At 45.3% G+C, this 21,904-nt stretch overlaps 1 protein-coding gene across 4 annotated transcripts in view; it reads left to right on the top strand.

The window, feature by feature from the left end:
* PIP5K1B (phosphatidylinositol-4-phosphate 5-kinase type 1 beta) overlaps positions 1 to 21,904 on the top strand; it is a 290,745-nt gene that overhangs the window by 160,806 nt on the left and 108,035 nt on the right. For all 4 annotated transcript variants that reach the window (XM_059411911.1, XM_059411909.1, XM_059411910.1 and 1 more), the window contains 2 exons: positions 10,863 to 10,980; positions 20,110 to 20,262. In XM_059411911.1, coding sequence (XP_059267894.1) covers positions 10,863 to 10,980; positions 20,110 to 20,262 — 271 coding nt within the window. The remainder of the gene's footprint in view (positions 1 to 10,862; positions 10,981 to 20,109; positions 20,263 to 21,904) is intronic.

The following is a 21,904-nucleotide window of genomic DNA, read 5'->3' as shown; positions in this document are numbered from 1 at the left end:
AGTAAAACTCCAAATGATTTTTAAACTAATACCTAAAATTTCAAAATCCTATCTATTTAGTAACTAAATGATAGAGGACACTCTAGGAGATACTTTCCGATAAGGAACACATACATAGGTCCTCAGAGGCATGGAAGGCACTTTCTCGGGGCCATGAATTCTTTTATTCGTGGATGATTTATTATAAGCATACTGCATTTTCTGATGAAGACAGATGAGGTTGTTTTTCACCTTTTTCTCCAGGAGTAGGAAAGCCAACATTGTCCATACCTAGAATTTATGTCTTTTTTTTTTTTTTTAAGATTTTATTTATTTATTTGAAGGAGCGCACAAGCAGGGGAGGGGCCAAGGGAGAGAGAGAAGCAGACTTCCCACAGAGCAGGGAGCCCAACATGGGGCTTGATCCCAGGACCCCAAGATCATGATGCAAGCTGAAGGCAGGTGCTTAACTGACAGGGCCATCCAGGCGCCCCCAGGATTTGTGTCTTTGACCTTCACTCTCTGTGCCAGGATAGCAGCACCAAACCTTGCCTGGCGACCACGTCACAGCTGGTTGACCCTCTTTAGAAGAACCCACTGTCACATTTGAAGTATATCATTTCAGGATCCTTCCCACGCCCCCCCGGCCGTGCCAGCCATAGCTCCTTGTTACTCTCGCAATCAAAATGCCCCACAAAGTGATGAGCAAATCCAATCCCTTGACCCTGGCTATGGCTTCATGGATATAGATGCCTGTGAAAATTAACAGACTGTACTTTATCATATCTCTGTGATGCCTCAATAAAGTTGCCAGAAAAAGTTCCCTCCCTGCCTGCCCATAGTTCTCTCCACCTGCCTGGAGACAAGAGTTGGTGCGGGGGAGGGTGCTGGGCAGGACTGTCCCTGGTTAAGAGCAGCTGAGCGTTCTGAAGTGTCTGATGACTCTGAAATGCAAGGAATCTATCTGGGTCATAGAGGAAACTAATTGCTTAGGGCGCCGTGAGATGTTCTAATTCACTACTCATGAAGCTGCAGGATCTGTTTCCCTTAGCAACAGAGCAAACGGTGATATTTATTTAGTTAGTTATTTAGTTATTTTAAAGGGGGGCTTGGCGTTATTTTTAGACATTATGCATTTGTCCTCCAGATGATTTCGCTTTGTAGATGGAGAAGATCTGGACTTGAGATTCGAGGGATGATATAAAATCCCTTGGGCGCCTGGGTGGCTCATTGGGTTAAGCCGCTGCCTTCAGCTCGTATCTTGGTCTCAGGGTCCTGGGATCGAGTCCTGCATCGGGCTCTCTGCTCTGCAGGGAGCCTACTTCCTCCTCTCTCTCTCTCTGCCTCTCTGCCTACTTGTGATCTCTGCCTGTCAAATACATAAATAAAATCTTAAAAAAAAAAATCCCTTTCAACGATCTGGTTCCGTGATCTTCCAGAATCAAAGTAGATGAGTAGGAGGGTGGTCACCGGATCTTCATCTTTTGACTCCAGACTCCAGAAACTCAAAGTTGTGGATCCATTTCCATGTGTAGATGAGATGAGGAAGCAAGAGGATGTTCTGTGATGTTCTGCCTTGTGAACATGAGCCTGGGGTGGAAAAAGGCAAAATTTATGAGGGCCAGCTATGAACCACCCATAGTTTTGATATAATATTTATGTAACATATAGTATTAAATTATTGGGTTTTTTTTTTTTTTCTTCACATTTACCAAAAGAAAAAAAAAAAAAAAACGCTTTACGTAGGAAGTAGGTACGGCCCTCCGACCGTAAATACCTTGACCCAAGGCTGTGCAGCCGATGAATGGCGAAGGCAGGATCCGGATTCGGAGATGGCTGGCTCCTGAGTTTGGGGTTTTCCTCACACTGTGGCAGTAAATAAAGCACAGTTGCAGGATTTCTGCTGTTTTGAATCCGAAAAAGGATCCAGCTTTTGCCTCAGAATTACCAGCCTAAAGCTGTCTCTCCAGCCCCTTGACAAGGAGCATGAGTCCTTCCCTCTGGCCCCTCCAGGAGGCCCCACCACAGCCTTCCCTGTGAGGGAAAATGTGGCTTGGAAGCAGGCAGTAGAAGGTTATATACCTTTCCATATTCGAGAATAATCATCTCCCTGAAGCATGTGTCCCGCATCCTAATCTCTTCGCTTACAAAATGGAGTTCAGTTTGCTGTCGGGACCGTCACAGAGCGCAGATGGCCCGTAGGTTTGATGTCTGACTCTTGGGGATTTATGTGAATGGCCGGAGGTATGATAGGCTCACTGGTTGGAGAGTTAGCCAGGGCTTCTGTGAGGGTGAGACAGTTTTCTAGATGGCAAACAAACATATTGGTCAGCAGTTCGCAGGAACATCATCGGATTTCAGGGCTGGATGGTACAGTTTTGATAGATGAGCCAAGTGTCCCTGCGATTCAAGTAATGTTGACATAAACTCATCCAAGAACCCATCCGTTACCCCGTGGGTCAGCGTACTACAGCCCACGGGACAAACCTGCCTTCCTGCCCCTTTTTGCTAATAAAGTTTCATCGGAACCCAGCCCTGTCCACTCGTTTACATATTGTCTGTGACCCCTTTCCCACCATAACCTGGAGGTCTGAATGGTTGCACCAGGGCCTCTAAAAAGACTGCAACCCCAGCTGGGACACACATTCTGTACCACATCCTACGGACACGTGGACGACACACCAGGCCCCCAGAGGAGTCCTCCCCGCTTTAAAGAGGGAACGTGGCCTTTCCTGGATAAGCCAAAGAGTGTGATGTCCCTTCGGGTCAAACTCTTCAAATATTTGTTCAGCATTTATGTAGTGGGGATAGGGAGAAAAAGGATTTCCTCTTAACAGGAGGTACGTACCCCTCCTTTTGTTCAAAATAAAAGGTTTCTTGCAGGTACTGAATATTACGTAACATTTTAACTTCATTGAAATCGTTTTGCAAACCAGTTTCCTTGGACGGGACCCACTGGTCGGGAGCTTTAGCATTTAAATAGCCAGTGATATCACGTGTTCCTGGAAATGAGAGCCCCCCCCCCATGCATTATTTGGCTTTGAACTTGAAGCTGCTCTCAGCTACTGTTTTTGTTTTTGTTTTTTTAATTTATTTTCAGCGTAACAGTATTCATTGTTTTTGCACCACACCAGTGCTCCATGCAATCCATGCCCTCTCCAATACCCACCACCTGGTTCCCCCAACCTCCCACCCCTTCGAAACCCTCAGATTGTTTTGCAGAGTCCATAGTTTCTCATGGTTCAGCTACTGATTTTTAAGGACTGGGCTGTCGTCAGCTCGCTGGCCACAAAAGACCGTGTGGCCTCGCACGAGGCAGCACAGGCCTCTCTCTGCGGGAAGTGCTCGCGGGAGGGGGACACCAGCAAGGACTCTGGCCTTGGCTTTGTTTTGCTTTGTTCTCGCACTGAAGAGCACTGTCCAGTTCATGAGAGAGGGGACCGATTGCTGTTTCACTGGTTATATCCAGAGTCCTAAGGGACTCCCCTTGGCTGAATCGGCAGAGGAAATGAACGACACCAAAGTCGGCTTCTCCGGACCCTGACTCACAAAGGTCCGGTTGGAAGAGTCGGTGCCAGCATTTACTGGTTCCTGGACCCTGGAGGCCCGTGTCCAAGCGGACTGCTGCGCCAGCCCCGCTCGTCTCTCCAGTTCCATCCGCGCCCATCACTCGGCCCGCTGCTGGCGCTCATGCTCGCTGAGATGACGGATTTCATGCTTCGGCTTGGCTGGACGAGGGGACACCTCGTGGCTGGGAAAACATTATTTCTGAGGGTGTGTGTGATGACTTCTCCAGAGGAAATTTGTGTTTGGATCAGGAAAGGACCCATGATCACCTCACCAGTCTGTTGAGGGCCTGTGTGGAACCCAAAGGTAGAGGAAGGGCAAGTTCGCTCCCCTCCTGGGTGGGGCAGGCCTCTTCTCCTGCCCTCAGACTTCAGCTCTCCTGGCTCTGGGGCCTTCGGCTCGGACCAGGGCTTACACCATGGCTGCCCTGGTTCTCAGACCTTCAAGTCTGAGCTGGAACTACATGACCAGCTGTCTGGCGTCTCCAGCTTACAGAGGGCAGACCACGGGACCTCTCCCCATCAATAATCCCATGACCATATCTGTCACCCAGGAGTTGTGGACCCCGGTCCTTTGGCCAACGGGCCCCAAACCCACTACTGACAGTTGTAGTTTGCAGTCATGAATTCACCAAATAGAAAATGCGGAAAAATACCAAAGCTCTGGCTCTTAGCTTCCAGACTGGACCCCTTAGGTGCCCTAGAGGTGCTGAAATAATCTCTCCCTCCTGCTTCACACCAGATCTCTCCTCCTGGTGCCCCCAAAAGTAGCACTGGGTGATCAGGCTGTGAAACCACAAAGCGAAGGTGTTCACAGTGCACACAAATGAGAATGAGAACGTTCTCGTGGCCGATCCAGCTTCTGTAAGTACAGCTCTGCCCACCTGACCCTGCAGGGGGAAGTCCTCCTGGAGAAGAGCTGGGGTATGCGGCCAGGGGTTCCCTGGTACGTATAACCGAATCCTGGAAAGGGAGACGAGCCTAGGAACATCAAGTTCAAGTTGAGGCATACCTGTTCACTTCGGACTTTTCCACTGTGTGGTGTGAATCTAATCTGATCTGGTTTGTTCCTGACCAGCTTAGGCCATTACCTCCCCTCCCTGGACTTGGACTTTTTTATCTGCTAAGAGGAAAATGCCAGGTGGTGGCTAACGCTCCCTGCAAGCTTCTGCAGTGTGTAATTCTAAGCATCCATCATCATTAGGAAACACATAGTTTTAAATTTAAGAGGAGCAGTGGCTTTGGCCTTAATTGTGGAACTGTCCTCAGAAGAGGTTTCACCCCTTCTGGGCCTGCGACTGGTCCATATCAAGCTGCTTTTTTGGTTGAAACGAAGGAGAAAAGGACAAGATAAAGTATGCTCTTTTTTTTTTTTTTTAAGATTTTTATTTATTTATTTGCCACAGAGAAAGAGAGAGAGACAGAGATCACAAGTAGGCAGAAAGGCAGAGAGAGGGGGAAGCAGGCTTTCTGCTGAGCAGAGAGCCTGATGCAGGGCTTGATCCCAGGACCCTGAGATCGTGACCTGAGCCAAAGGCAGAGGCTCAACCCACTAAGCCACCAGGCGCCCTAAAGTCCGCTCTTTATCCACAGTTTTCCCATCCTTCCATGGAGTTAACGAACCCTTTCTTTTTTAATTTGACAAGTTTAGTACTTTGATTTGGCTTCATTGTTTTGGTTCTTACTTCATGGAGTAAAGTCCGAAATCCCACATCAGCCTCCAAATTTTTATTGCTGAGATTTGATCAGCTCATGGGATCCGAACATCTAGAACCACAGCTCAAAACCTCACAGCTGGAATTTCCACAACCTCGATTTTATGTCAAGGCGGGAAAACTTTTTTTTTCCCCCGAAATGCCCTGAAGGAACATAATATAAATCTTAAACTGTGAAGAGGTCATTTTTGCTGAGTGAGTGTAGATGCTGGGCACGGTCTCTATATGGACACCCCCCCACCCCCGGCTCTGGCGAGGACAGCCAGCGGGAGGTGGGACTCGTCCCTGACCACTGGACTCGTGTTCATGCCGCTGGGTTTCCCACGTGTCGACCCTCAGCTCTTTGCGTGAAGGCAGACCCCACGCTCTCTTTAGGAATCCTGATTCTTTGTTTTAGGGAAGGGTTTATCCTCACACTGCTTTTCAAAGGAGCACTGTGAAAAGTCCCTTTCATTTCGTCCTCGGGCCTTTTAACCCAGTGTCCCACTCCGGCGATCGCTGTGGCTAGGGGTCTGCTAGTCCCTGAAGGACTTTTTAGGCACATCCATGCATCGCCCACATTTTTTTTTCTTTTTGTATATAAATGGTGGATGCCACACACAGTATTCGGCCTGCTGCTGCTTTCACTGAATTTATCCTAAAGCTCTTCCCTGTCACTGTGTAATAAATCTCAAATTAAATAGCTGCGTAGTAGTCCAGGGTGTGGCTGAACGGCATCAATCTGACCTACGTCTTCAGAGAGAGACGAAGCTAGTTGGCTTCCAACCGTCTGTCCTTACGAACCAGGCTGGAATGAATAACCATGGATGTGTGTGGTTTTCTACCTATGCTGGTGTGCATGTGGGAAAAATTACAGGCATGCATTTGCTGGGCCATACAGTTCTATATGTTCGCGATTTTGATAGAAGTTGTGAAAATGGCCCCCATTTAAAAAAAAAAATAGCAGCTTACTCTCCACCCATAATGTTTCAGGGTGCCAGTTTTTTTTAACTTTATCGAAATTTTGGATTTTGCCCCTCTCCTATGTATTATAGCCTTAGTGACACTTAATTTTCATTTATTTTATTATAAATATATAAGTATTTGATTATAAATTTAATATATACATATCAATCATACATATTTATAGAAATAAAATTATTTTATTATGAATTTATATATTATATAATATATATATAAATATATATTATGTTAAATATGATATATAGTATATATAATATATATTTATATATTATATATTTTATATATTATAATTTATATATTTATTATAATTTTATATATTATATATTATTTATATATTATATAAATTTATATATTATATAAATTTATTATAATATTGTAAATTACATATAAAACATATACATTGTATATTTATATTAATATATAGATATTTATATATTATAAATATATTGCATATATTTTATTATTGTAAATGTACAAATATATATTATTTTATTATTTTGTTATAAAGTTTGAACATCTTTGTATATGTTTTGCTTATTTATACCTCCATTTCTGTGAAGTATGTAGTCATGTCTTTGGCTTTTTTTTTTTAATTAACTTTCTGGTCTTTGAGTTTGCTGTTTATAGGAGCTCATTATATTGGGAGATCAGCCCTTTGTCTGCAGGACTAGTTGTGGATATTTCCCATTTTGTCATTTCTTTGATTGCCTTTTTCTTTTTTTTAAACTCCCCTGTCAACTCATTCTTCGTGTGAAGCGTTCAGGTCTGGGTTGTTTGCCGTCATCACACAGCCTCGATCCTCCAGACGTGTTCAGGGTCCCCACATGCAGGGCGCACAGCCGCTCATGTTCCTGATCACGCTGGCATTGCCTTTCCGGAGGCTCCATGTGGTGTTCAGGGAGCACAGCTTGTACGTGGCAGAGACAGGAGTTAGACCCAGACTTCCCTGGATTAGAGAGCATCACCACCACTACCTGGCTATTCAGTCTAATTTAAGAGAATGCAAACTGGTCTTCTATTAATCAAAGGGAAGTGAAACTCATAAGATGAAAACTACTAGGAAAGAAGCAAACGAAGAGTGGTACTATCTTAGGACCTACTGCTCGGGAATGTTCCCCTCCATCCGTGCAAACAGCGGTTCAAGATGGTGTAATGTCAACAAATAATTATTAGTTAATATATGTTAACGATGCCATGAAGAAGTTATTATGTGTGTGATGCCCGTGTTGAGTATAATGTCCTCCGCCTTTCCGTGTTCTCTGTGTATGCAAATATAAGTAGTTAGCTGTCCCCTACAGGCAAGCTGCCTCACAGTTGACTGTCACTGTTGACCCAATCTCTGTATCCCTTGGTGGCCCAAAACAAGCTAGATTTTTTTTTTTTCATTTTTACTGATTTGGCAGATTTTTCCACCAGCTGTCGGAGTGGATACCTACAGAAGTAAATGTTCCCTTTCTCAGCCCAGAGGTGCTCTGGGTGTATGTGGGGGGCGGGGCACGTGCCGTCTGCTCTCCAGGGTGAGCCCACACTATCCTTTTTAAAGCGCAACTGCATGAGCCACAGTCGTCAGGGAGATTGCGAATCCAGGAGAAACTTGCAGTGGATGGTGGTTTTAGGGAGAGGTGAGCAGCCCAAGAAGCTCAGAATAACCACAAATAAAAGTAATAATAAATATTCTCTCCTCAGGGAAAGAATCTTGGGTCTCCAACTGCGTAAGAATAAGCTGTTTAAAGAAAAACTCCAGGGGCACCTGGGTGGTTTAGTCAGTTAAGCCTCTGCCTTCTGCTCAGGTCATGATCCTGGAGTCCCAGGAGGGAGTCCTGCATCGGGCTCCCAACCCAGCGAGGAGTCTGCTTCTCCCTCTGCCCCTCCCCCATCATGTTCTCTCTCTCTCTCTCTCTCTCTCTTTCCCTCAGATAAATAAATAAAATCTTTAAAAAAAAAAAAAAAAAAGGAAAGAAAAAGAAAAACTCCAAGGGCACATGGATGGTGCATTTGGTTAAGTGTCTGACTCTTGGTTTTGACTCTGGTCATGACCCCAGGGTCAGGCGATTGAGCCCCATGTCGGGCTCTGCACTTAGTGGGGAGTCTGCTTGAGATTCTCTCCCTCCCTCTGCCTCTACCTCCCCCGCCATGCTCTCTCTCTCTCTCTCTCTCAAATTAACAAATGTTTTTTAAAATCTCTTTTCTTAAATAAAAAGAGAAAGAAAAACTCCAAGGAAGTAAGACTATTGGGGTTTTATTCTCTGGATGTTGACGGTAATGCAATGAGCTCTAATGGAACTAGACTGTGACTGAGTGAGGTAGAAAGGGGAGAAGAGAGTGGAAGAAATAAGAAGTCGGCAACGCTCTTGGCCCACCGAAACCACCCCCCCCCCCCCCTTCAGGACCCAAGGCATCATGCTTGCCTTTGCTAGCTTGCATGGGTAGGGAAGGATGTCAGAGGCCACTCTGAGGCTCTGATTTTACCCCTTATTTCTGCATAGCCCGCACATTCAAATGACTTGATGTCGCGTGAGTTCCAGAACTATTCCTCTTGACAATCCCAGAGGACCTGAGTTATGTGTCCCCTTATAAATCTCAAGAATGAGGAAATGTTCACATGTAATGCCCGGGGAACACACATGAATTGTGAGTGTTCACTGAACTGGCCTAGGGCAATGGGGACTGTTCAGGTGAGGCGGTGAGCTGGGGCCATTCCACACACCGAGCTGGCACAGAGGGGCTGCTCCTGTCCTAGACAGTCCTGGGTCCTGTGCCCTAAAGGGCAAGCCTCACCTCTGAAAATAAGACACATTGTCTGCGGTTGGTCCCTGACAACACAAGCCAACTGCTGGCTCTTGGAGTCCCCAGAAGAAGCAGGGGTCCGTGACCCTGCAGGAGGACGATCTGACTTCAGTGGCTACGTCAAACAGATAATCTCCTAAATAGTTCTTAAGCATGATTTTTTTATTATGGTGATTTTTAAAAAATTAATTCATTTTAATTTCTGGTGTAATCAACATACAGTGTTATATTGGTTTCAAGTGTGCCATATAGCGATTCAGTAATTCTATACATCACTCAATGCTCATGATGCCAAGGGTACTTTTTGTCCCCATAACCGCTGTCCCCATCTCCCCCGCCACCTCTCCCCTGGTACATCTGTGTGTTCTCTATAGTAAAGAGCCTGTCGCTTAGTTTGTCTGTCTTTATTTTGTTTCTTAAATTCCACATATAAGTGAAATCATACAATACGTGCCTTTGACTTACATCACTTAGCATTACTTTCTCTAGGTCTGTTCGTGTTACAAATGGCAAAATACCGTTGTTTTTGTTTTTTTTTTTTTAAGATTTTATTCATTTATTTGACAGAGATCACAGGTAGGCAGGCAGAGAAAGAGGAGGAAGCAGGCTCCCTGTTGAGCAGAGAGCCCGATGCGGGGCTCAATCCCAGGACCCTGAGATCATGACCTGAGTGGAAGGCAGAGGCTTTAACCCACGGAGCCACCAGGCGCCCCAATACCGTTCTTTTTGAGGCTGAGTCATATTCCATTGTCTGTGGAGACCAGTGATTGTTTACCCTACCTCTTGACTTTTGAACGTAAGAATGAGGTTTACTGTTGTAGCATTATCTTGAAAACTCATACTTTCACTCAGAAAATACTTATCAATGATGTGCCAGGTACTGATAAAAAATTTGACTGCCCTGAAGTGGATTCCAAGTGTTTGTTGCATGCTGAAAGCCTTTTCATTTGCACGGTGTTATTTGTATCCACAAAAATCAGACCAGGACAAAGCAGCCTAGAGCCTTGATGCCCCACTTAGAAAAGAGATCTTGAACCCCTCTATAAAACTGTGTTCCTCACTGCCAGGTTTTTACTTCTCACAATGAAAACTTTTAGTACGGGTAGATGAGGCGGCTTGTCGGATGTCACAAGAAATGTATTACAGTTGTAGTCAAAAGAATAAAATGAATGATAAACCTCAACATTCAGGCTAGTAGATCCCTCCAAGGAGAAAGAGTGTTTTACGATCAATAAAAAATACAGGAGGCAATTCAACTATATAGATATTTTATTTTGTAAGCAGCATTTTGGCTTCATGAGAATTCACTGGTTTATTTCTTCATACCTTTTATATATCATAAATATTGCACAGGAATTTTCGGAGGTGAACTCAGAAGGCGGGGGGAGATAATGATGTATCTGGGAATGGAAATATGGTTTTAAAAATCTCTAAAATATTTAAGGTCTCTTTTCCTATAAATATGGATGTAAGAAAGAGCTCAGATTCAGGATTCATCTCTTTCCAGTGGGACGGTTTTGTCAGTGACATATTTTTAAAAGTATTTCCCTTATTCCTAAACTGTGTATCCAATATTCATGGCCCCCCCCCCCAAAAAAAAAGCTAAGGACACACTGTGATTGGTAGGGGTCACCTGCTTGGCATGGTCCCTACTGAATTAGCATCTGATTTTACCTGATGGCTGTTGCCCTCTGTGACATGAGCTCAGAGGAGTCCACAATCGGGGCATGTTTTTTTGGCAGGGAAATTGGCCCGGGACCAATCGAGCTAGTATTTGAAGTCAAAATTGCCTTTGCTAATGCTCTTTCTCTCTCTCTCTTGCTTTTTTTTTTTTCTTTTTCTTTAACTACAGTGAAGGGAGCAATCTGACCCCAGCTCATCATTACCCAGACTTCAGGTTTAAGACATATGCTCCACTAGCGTTCCGATATTTCAGAGAACTTTTTGGTATCAAGCCTGATGATTACTTGGTAAGAACCTGTTATTTTCCTTCCTCTCCAGGAATGTGTGATATAAACATTTGTCTCGTAGCAACAGTGACAAGGGGCTTGTGTCTCTTGTTTTAATAAAGCTCGGGAGCGTAGTCAAAGGTCCAGGTTTCAAAACGACGATAAATTTAGCTTCAGGAAATGTGATTGGCCTCTGCCGCCTTCACTAATAGCTACAAAATCTGCTTTAGTCCTAGATATTGAAATAATTGTAGGATTGGTTGCTACTTCAGATGATTATTCTAACAGATATATTATAATGAGCTCTAAATACTCCTGTGAATTTTGCTGATTGGATTCTATTTGAAAGCCTTCCTGTTTTAATTGCCATATTTATACAAGTTGTCGCAAACCTGCCTTGGCCCACAACCATTTTCACCTTGACCTACAACTTGAATGCCATTTCAGAGATGCTAAGTAGTTTTGTTCTCAACATCTCTTGATGCAAACTCTTTTTAAATGTGTCTTTCTCTGGTACAGGACATATTCTGCCCCTAGGCTTGTCTTTTCTCTGCATCATATTTCTGGCACGCAGCAGGTACGGAACACGGCAGCCTTTTTGGGAGGTGGTCTGATGTGATCTCAGATTGCTACCTTTATTCCTGTTCAAGGAGCCAGGAACTTCCTTTTTGTTTCAAGGGGAAAATGGTTTATTTCGTAATTTGATCACTGTTAACACCCTGGGGCTCTTCAAAATTGGTTTTCAAGAAGCCGTAGGAAGAGTGCCATCAAATATTTATCGTTCACCCCATTCTGAATGATCTTAATAAGACTTGAGCCAGATCCTGGAATAAAGCTTTGCTGGGAAAGTATGGCAGCATTTATCCCTTGGAACAAAGAGTATTTAAACTGCATTTTATAATTTGGGTAAGATGTACGTGATAAAATTCACAACTGATTCTGTTCTGTGCTGATGAAAACCTATGCATCTGCGACCCTCTCCTTTTTTTTTTTTTTTCCAAGTTTTTTTTAACTCCAGTTAGTTAACATGCAGTGTTGAATGAGTTGCGGGTGTGCAACATAGTGAATCACCAGTGTTCATCACAACAGGTGCACTCCTTGACGCCATCACCTATTTCTCCCATCCCCCAACCCCCCCCCCACTCTGGTATGACCCCCTTCTTTAGTTGGGCTCTAAGAAACTCCTGTGACTTCCACCCCATGAGATGATACTTGCTCGTGGAGGCACAGTAAAAAGGCTTCAGAGCAGTGGGGAGTAGAAAGTCCCTGGCCATCCTCCTGCTCTTAACTGTGTTCCTCCAAGTAAGCAGCTTTCCATCTTGCCATGCCCCACTCACTGAGGTATCTGCTGTCCCCACCCAGCACCTCCAACCTGCCCTCACCAGCTACTCCGGGACACAAAGCCACACATCTGAGGGGTGGGAAGTGGCGTGGGTGTGTGTAGATATGTTCTAGAAAAGATGTCTTCGGTTCCTGACCATTCTATAATTATTGAGCGTCACTGTCATTCAGGAAACACGTTTGGGAAGCTCAGTGGGGTCTTGATACCGTCTTACTGAAAACAAGATTGTGCTCTGATCTCTTGCCACGCATTGGAAGTCGGTAGGTGCTCCTTCTGAATTTCCTTGAGCTTCCGCTAGCCAAGGAGATGCCATACACTTGTGCTTCAGAGCACAGATCCAGTCAGTGTGATGACCGTCTGTCCATCTGCCCTCCTCCCTGGCCCCTCCTGCGGTCACTGAGCTGCAGGCTGGGAAGCCCACTCTTGTACTCATTCTGTCTCACAAAATCGCTTTCTTGGAGGAAGGCCTTTTCCTGATCAATGACGCACAGGGCTTCCACGGCTTCCCAACGAGCCTTTAGACTGGCAGAGTTACTTACGTCATGAGGTTAGAGACTGCGCAGAGGAGCACAGAGCAAGATGGCTTCTCAGAGCCGAAGTCTTTCTTCACGTAGCTGGCAAAAGGTGATTTAATCAGTCAGTACTTTGAGCACTTACTGTGATAAAAATGCTTGGCTACGAATTACGGGGAGATTCAAAAATGATAAGTCATGATACTCAGAGAACTTAAAATCCAGCTGAAATGATGATTTGCTTATGTGGGAGAATCACGAACTTTACTGAGCAGTAACTAGACAGTCAGTACCCAAGGTTGTCGGAGGAGGGGGCAGGGAGCCTCTGTCTGTTGTACCAAGGATGAGGAGGGCTTCTGCTGGGTGTGAAGTGGTTTAACTGTGATGTAGAAATTTAGAAGGGATTTGAGTAGGTGGAAAAGAAGGGAAGCATAATCAGGGGAGGGGAGGTGGGACCAGAGACCCAAATGCTTATGTGTTTAGAAGCACTTTGGGTGGACCAAGATGGCGGGGAGGGGGAGAGGAAGGTTTGGATCAGGAAGTTGGAAAGACGGGGCCAGATCATGCAAATAAACAGTTTGTTTGTTTGTTTGTTTGTTTAATTATAGGAAGCTGGTGAAATTTAAAGAGAGACTACATACTCGATGATGTTGAGGAATTGGGTTTTCGGTGGGATGATGGTATTCTGGTTCTGTTTTCAAAGAGGAGCATTTGGCTTTTTGAGACACGCGCTGAAGTTTCTGTGGGTCGATCATGTGACGTCTGGGGTTTGCTTGGAAAGAATCTGAGGGAAGCAGGCAGAGGGGTGATTGGCTTGTAGCGGAGACAAGACTGGCCGGGAGTTGATCATTGTGGAAGCTGGAGGGATGGTAGAGAGATGTTAATTACGCAGGTCTCTTATTTTTATGTAGGTTTGAAGTTTTCCATAACGAAGACTTGGAGGGTGGGGGAGAAAAAGACAGGAACAGGCAGGTCAGAGTGCTTTTGTCTGATTCCGTTTTTCCACCTCTCTGTAACCAGACCCATCTCTGGGATCTGCAAAAAAACAGTCAAAGGTCTTGTAGCTGAACATGGCTGCCTGGACCCCAGTGGTTACGGCCGGCTATCTGCGGGCACTGAGACTCCCACTGGGGACACCCCAGCCCAGAACTAGAAGTTCACCTCCAAACCCTTCAACTGAAAAACCCCAGCCTGTGATTCAAAGTGTGGTAGATGAAGAAAGGGCTTTGAACCTGGCGTGATACGCTTGCCAGAATTAGGTATAACCTCAGACTTCTTAGCACAACCATTCATTGTAGATGAACGGGCTAAAGCTGGGCTCGGAGAGGTCCCCAAGGTTACCCACTCTGGTGGGCACACAGTCTGGACCCGAAAAAGCATCCCCCAGCCCTCTCCCCGCATGCTTGTCCATTGACCCGCTGGCCCCCTGGGCCACAGAGTCTCAGACCTCTCCTTCAATGTGATCTCACCCTCACACTCCCTCAGCCACCAGACTGTGAGGTGTCCGTTCTGAAACATCTGGCCAGAGGAGTCAGCACCTCCAACAAAGCATTCTTTGGAAGAGTTAAGTCCAGATGAAGTAAAGGAGAATCAAATAAGACCACCATGAAAAAACTGTGTGAAGGAAAAAAAATAAAAAAGTATCATCCTGAGCACAGAGTCCATCCTGGCATCTATCAGACGGGCTCATCAAACCCGTATCTGTGAAGATCTACTGACCTAAAAGGGGGAAGAGATGGTAGCGTTCTACAATAATGGTAACTCTCCAGAGAGGTCGACTCTTGAATCCCCATGACATGCTTTGCTTTGTGCTCTTGCATCTGGATTTGAGCCTGAATTATTCTGTTTTGTTCTCAGTCCCGTGAAGGTTCACACGTGCATGCCAATTGCATGTTTCATGTTGGAACATGCATCATGTGGATCATGAGAGCGCACACCCGAGTGCTGGTGTGTGCCCTGCACGGGGACACACCTCTTTGCTTACTTGTTCCAAAATAAATGCCTCCCAAGAGAAGGTCAAGGGCCCCCAGAGCACGTTTTTCCCCCGCATCTCTGCTTGGACAACAAGCCCTTGGTTTGATTTCCTGCTCCCCCAGGTGCCCCAGTGTTCCAGAATTCGGCATGATTTACATGATGTCCTTCCAGACTCACGGGCCCCAGTGGAGAGCAGGGGGGTGAATATTTCACACTATCGGGGGAAGAAAATGGCAGGAAGAATGATCTCCACCACGCTGAGCCGGTTTACATTGTTAACTTGCCTTGGCGGGGCCCAGCAGGGTTGTACTTTGTGGCCTTTCCAGTGGGGATCTTCGGGAGGCCCTGCAGGAAATCGAAGGAAGAGAATGGATGCATTGGAACAGCTCGCACAAAAGAAAGGGCCCGCGGGAAAGTGCAGAAGACACGGGCGTCCACGTGGGCCTTGTGGATCGAGGCTAATTAAAATGTTCCCGTCCTGCCTCTTTATTTGCTCTTTAGTGGCACCGTTGCCCAGAAGGTCGGTCACCAGGTTCTAGGATGAGAACTGCAGAATTGCAGGTGACAAGACTGGGAGTCATGGCTTCCTGATGCCAGTCGTTGCACACTGATGCTCCATTGTTGTGACCCCCACCAGAGTCCAGACAGTTTCTTTTTGCGTGCATATTACTGTGTAAATTACCTAATAGAGGACTGTTCAACAAGTAACCAACGAACTACTTCCCCTATAATGTCACTGCTTATAGAAGAATTTGAGACTTTAATTGGAAACAGATGTTCGGGTCTGAATCCGGTTTTCTCTAGACAGCTCCTCCTGAATCACTTCCTAATTTCCCTATTTGCAGCCTCTCGTTTCTGCGTTCTGTGTTATCGCTGCCCTTCCACAGCATCGACTCCTATCCGTAAGAAGGTTGTGTGCCAGGACCTCCAAGCCCGTAAACCAGAGAATCAGAATTCCTAAAGAGTGTGCGGGGTCTGCGCTCACTCTTTCTAAGAGCTTTGGGTCCACACCTTTGTTTGCCGGCGTCTCAGATTCGTGATTGCGCAAAAGATGCGTCTTGGTTCTCGACTCACTAGGAGTGTCGTGCTGTATCTGTGGGTAGCCCTCTGGTCGTCGGAGTTGGGCCTGAGGCATGGCCAGCTCTTGCTCACCTGAAAGGGGTCTGCCCTCCTCCCCCATGCACGGTCACGCAGCAAGAACTAGGAACAGGGATAACCCCGTGGTCACTCTTTGCCAGCGGCTTTAAAAGCTTCCAGCTGCTCTCCTGGAGATCTTGTTAGTGTCGTTTTAGAGATGAGGTTCCTTGGACTCTGGGTGACAGGGCTTGATTTAAAAAAAAAAAAAAAAAAAAAGGTGCTTCCTGGGGTGCCTGGGTGGTATGGTGGGTCCAGGGTCAGACGCTTGATTTCGGCTCAGGTCATGATGTCAGGGTCCTGAGATCAAGCCCCACGCCGGGCTCTGCACTCAGCATAGAGTCTGCCTGAGATTCTCTCTCTCTCTCCCTCTGTCCCTCTTTCTCTCTTTATCTCTCTAAAATAAATAAGTATTTTTTTTTAAAGGGGTCGGGAAGTGATTTCAAGTCCCAGGCCTGTCCAACTGATGAGCTTTCCACACAGGTCCTGCACTCACAACAGGGAAAACACCCTCTGTTTCCCCGGGGGCGTTCATGGCATTCTGTATGTGGTCTTGGGGCTATTTTTGTTTTCCTTCCTCATCTCTAAGTCACCCATCATGGCAGAGGCTCTCACTCTGCTCGGCGTGGAAGCATCAGGAAGCCAGCCTAGAGGAAAGAGAAGTTGGAAAACGGAAGTTGCCGTGACTTTCAGAAAGGCCAAACACACTCGCTGCTTTCTTTCCTTAGAGAATTTTGTCTCCCTTATTCTTGTGACTTCCAAAGCAAGCTAATTGGAAGTCAGCATCTAGAAACTGCCTTTTCATTGTTGTTCTCCTGGTTTCTCCCTTCTCCGTCTTCCGCCTCCCACGTCCTACTCCCCACCTTTCAGATTTCTCTGTGATGGGGACTTCGCTCTTCAGAAGCCCAGCTGAAAAAGCATTGGGGCATGTTCTAGATGTTTCCATCTTTGGGATCCAATTCTTTCCATCCACGGGGGCTGGTCTGGTTGCACATGCTGGATCCTGACCTTTTCCTCTGCTCTCAGTGTTTCTCTGGTCGGTAGTGGGAATTGTTAGTTGATAAACACTGAGCCCCATGGCCCCAAATTTGACTTCCCTGCAGGATTTTTGGCATTTGGTTGGATTGATAGCCCTTCACTTGTTGGTGGCGTATGGCGTTCAGCCACAGTTCGACAAAAATTTATTTAGTGCCTGCCATGTGTGTCGTACGTATCCCTGCCTGAGAGCCGCGTGGTTTGTGCTGGCCCGGAGCTCTGCAGTCTGCTGGGGACATGGAATAAGAAATGGGCATTTGAGGTATTTTGTGGTAACTTCCATGATGAGAACATCCAGTGCCAGGAAGAAGATGATCTAGACTCATGGGACCAAGAAGAGTTTTCTGGAATAAGTGCCATCCATCAGATGCTGAAAGCCTGAGTCACATAAGGGCTTCCTCACTGAGCCCCAGGCCTCTTTTGTCCCCTGACAGTGGCTTCTCAGCGCAGCAGACAGAGTGGTCCTCTGCTCCAGACCTTCCTCTGGCTTTCAGCTCCCTTAGAGAAAAAGTCAGCATCCGTGCAGTGACCTGTGCCACGCTCTGTGGTCTGGCCCATGTGCTCGTTGCTCTCCTGACTCCCTCGGCTCTGGCCACAGGTCTCCTGGCTATGCCTTGAACTCCCCAGGTCTCGGGACCTTTGTAACTGCCCTCCCCTCTCCTGGACACATCCTTCCCCCAGACGGCCACGGGCCTCTGCTCCAATGCCCCCTTCTCAGGGAAGCTTCCAGTGGCCAGCACTACTCGAAATTCATGGTAAACCACCCTCAGTCCCTGCTGGCATGCCCCATCTTCTCCATAGCACTTACCATGTCCTGATACATAATTTCTTACTTGTTTCCTACCTGCTTTCTCCTGCTGGGATCCAAGCTTCCTGAATGCCTGGGACATTACAGCTGCCCAGGACCCGTTTTCTCAATGCTAAATGAATTCATGAATGAGGAGTAGTCAGCCAGGTGAGGGTAGAAGAGTGGTGAGTCTTGGTAGAGGAAGATGTAGAATCCCAGTCGTTGAGAGTCTTTGGCGTATTTGAGGCAAGGGGACGTGGCTGTGACTAGAGCTAGATTTTAAAGAGGGAAGTGATAAAGGAGAAAGCTGGAGAGCAGGGCTGGGCCACACATGGCCTTGACAACTGTGGTGGGAAATCTGGGTGTTATCTTCTAGCCAGATGGTAGAAACCACTGGAAGACAGGAAGACCCAGGAGGATGAGATCCGATTGGCATTTTAGAAACATCTCTGGCTTCCTGGTAGAAAACGCACAAGAGAAGTCAAGAGTGGATCCTCGAGGCCAGGTTGAGTCTCCCACAGTAATGAAGGCACGATGTGAAACTACTGGACTTAGGGTATGAGCACAAGAGAGGGCATGAAGGGGACAGATAAAATCAATCGTCTGGGTATGAAAGGTGAGGAAATGGGAAGCATCAAGGATGATGCCCAAGTTTCCAGTTGGGGAACAGAATGAGGAAGAGAGAGAATATAGAGATTGGAGGCGGGGGCGTGATCTAGAATCACCATGTGTGGTTGGGCAAGTGGCTCTGCCCAAGAATATGTGGCTATGCTAAAGGAGTAGAGACAGGAATCCAGCCCTTCTAATCCGGAGCCTTGTGTCTGACCCAGGGCTACATCTGCCAGAAGAAAAAGGAGCCTTAGAAAGTGTTCTGGCCTAGAGCTACCGCTGTTAAGAGTCCTCTCCTTATTGAAACTGTGCATGGATGACATCTTTTGGGAAAGTAAATCGTGAAAAGAGAATAGGTGTTGGTGTTCGTGTGACAAAAGCACAGTATGAGTCATACCTTCAGTTGTTAAGTGACAGACACTTGCCGGAAACAGCGCTGTAGACCACAGCATTGTTTGCATTATTTCATTGGACAAATGTGATGACTGATGATTCTCTCAGTGACACTGCCGGTGGGGGGGGTGGTTTCAGAAGGCATTTCTGTTTCTCATAGAATCAATAGGATAAATGGATCAATTAAAGTTTTAGAAACCTTGAAGAGGGGCTCAGTGGGTTGGGCCGCTGCCTTCAGCTCGGGTCGTGATCTCAGGGTCCTGGGATGGAGTCCCACAGAGAGTCTCTCTTCTCAGCAGGGAGCCTGCTTCCTCCTCTCTCTCTCTCTGTCTGTCTGCCTCTCTGCCTACTTGTGATCTCTCTCTATCAAATAAAAATAAATAAAATCTTTAAAAAAAAAAAAAGAAAAGAAAAGAAACCTCAAAGAGCCCTCTTAGTGGAACCTTCTTTGAAAGCTCATGGCAGAGAACTTCCTACTTCAGAATGGTCTAGATGTGCAATCCTGTGATTTTCCTCCTTGGAGTCTTCACGTACAGTGAATGTGTTTTTTAAATTTTTTATTTAAAATTCAATTTAATTAGTATATAGTGTACTATTAGTTTCAGAGGTAGAACTTGGGGATTCATCAGTGGCATGTAAACACCCAGTGCTCATTCGCTCACGTGCCCTTTTTTTTTTTTTTTAAAGATTTATTTATTTATTTGACAGACAGAAATCACAAGGAGGCAGAGAGGCAGTCAGAGAGAGAGGAGGAAGCAGGCTCCCTGCTGAGCAGAGAGCCCGATGCGGGACTCGATCCCAGGACCCTGGGATCATGACCTGAGACGAAGGCAGAGGCTTTAACCCACTGAGCCACCCAGGCGTCCCTCACGTGCCCTTTTTAATGCCCATCACCCAGTTACCCCTTCCCCTTCTCCCCGCCTAGTTTATTTCCTTGCGTTAAGAGTCTCTTACGGTTTGCCTGCCTCTCTGTTTTCATCTTATTTTTCCTTCCCTTCCCCTATGTTCTTTTGTTTTGTTTCTTAAATTCTGCCTAAAAGCAACATCATATCATTGTTTTTCTCTGCTTGACTTACTTCACTTAGCATAATACCCTCTACTTCCATCCATCTCCACGTTGCAATGGCAAGATTTCCCTTCTTTTTGATGGTTGCATAATGTTCCATTGTATATATATATATACCACATCTTCTTTATCCATTCATCTGTTGATGGACGTCTGGACTTGTTCCCTAGTTTGGCTCTGGTGGGCATTGCTGCTATCAACATTGGAGTGCACATGCGCCTTCAAACCATGATGTCTGTATCCTCTGGAGAAATACCTAGTCGTGCATTTTTAATTATTTATTTATTTACCCCTGCAGTATTCCATCTGCAGTGAACCTCTAATAGAGCTGTCCAACCCCGGAGCCAGTGGATCCTTGTTTTTTGTGACCAGTGATGATGAATTTATCATCAAAACCGTTCAGCATAAAGAAGCTGAATTCCTTCAGAAGCTACTGCCAGGCTATTACATGGTAAGTAACTGTCCATAATTAAAACTCCTACATGAGATGTAATTACTTTCCACAAGGTTTTTTTTTTTTTTTTTTTTTTTTTTAGGAAAGCATACTTTCCCTATGCTTTTTTATAGTAACCCTCTGGCATGTTTCTTTCTCTTGGGTGAGCTTTGTTTTGCATTTGGATTCTACCGTGACTGTTGTTGAATAGATTTTACCAAGTAGAACTGTTAGCAGAGGTTAGTTGACTCACACAGTTCTGGGTTCAAATCCCAGCTTAGCCATTAGTGAATGGTATGACCACAAGGAAGCCATAGAACCTCTGAGCTGTAGTCTCCTCCATCTTTCAAAGCTGTGAAATGCCTGTCTTGGAAGCTTGTTGTGATAGAGAAAGATTACAGGGTGTGAGATAAAGGAGGCAGTGCCTTGCCAAGTTCTGGGCTCCCAGTCCAGAGGCATAATGTGAATGCTTAGCATTCATTGAGCGCTAAGCTATATGTGAAACACAGCTGTAAAAATATTATTCAATTCCCAAATCTGCTGGAGATGAATCACACATATAAATACAGGGATCAGAAATCGAAATGAAATCTCAGTGGACAGGATGGATGGGATTTATGATCCTGAACAAAACTGGGAAAATTTTTTAGAGCCTATTGTCTACTTTATATGAGAGAGCACAGAAGATCCAGAAAAGCAAGAAAAATGCAACCAACTCTCATTCTTTGCCCAAGGTACATATTACTAATATTCAGTGTATGTCCTTCCTGATGTATTCTGTTCATATGCACATTTTTTGTGAATAATGTGAAAGTGGGATCAAATGGTCATTGCACTTTACTAACCTGCTAAGTAAGTAGATCTTAAGCATGTAGATTGCTACACTTAGGGGAACTAGTCTCTTGTTCTAGAACTGCATTGTCCAATAGGGCATTCATTAGTCATATGCAGCTATTAACTTGAAATTAGTTGAAGTTAAATGAAATGGTAAGATCAAGCTGGACAAGTGGTTTATCCCAATCATGTAAGCTAGTATAACAAATAGTGTAATTCATCCAGTTAACAAGAAAAATTGTGAACATCTTGTGGTAATCCAAATAAATGTTGCGTAGAAACCAAGGCGTTCAAAATTCAACAGCTTCTCCTGCTTAAAATTCTTTAAACTGGCAGGGAAGTTTTAACATAAATTAATTGACACACACATTATGCATTTATCAGTTCCCAGGAGTTACATAGTACCTCATGGAGAAGAACAAGAGCCGTTTCATTGGAAATAATGGGAAAAGATAAGGATGCCCTCCATCATTGGTCCTTTCTGCTACATTTGCAAGAATCTCTAGCAATAACTTTTTGAGTACAAAAAGAAACAGAAAAGTGTAAATACTCTTCTCTTGTAAATAATACAATTAAAAATGAGCAAAACTTCAAGAAAATTAGCCAGCAGTTTCTAGAGGGAACGAGAGCCCAGCAGATTTGCAGGATGTAAGATATATCTATGCAATCCATTGTATTCCATTATGTAGATCATCTAGAATAAGTAGAATAGAAGGGAGAAAAATGAGATCCTGTTTATGAGGACAATAACTTACAACGAACGTTATTAGAATAAAAATACAAGTGAATGAAGGCAGACTACCATTCTGGTCAGGAAAGCAAGTAA

This window comes from Mustela nigripes, chromosome 9, assembly GCF_022355385.1.
Source record: "Mustela nigripes isolate SB6536 chromosome 9, MUSNIG.SB6536, whole genome shotgun sequence".
NCBI lineage: Eukaryota > Metazoa > Chordata > Mammalia > Carnivora > Mustelidae > Mustela > Mustela nigripes.
Note: the sequence above shows the minus strand (reverse complement) of the source record. Positions and strands in the feature narration are given on the sequence as shown.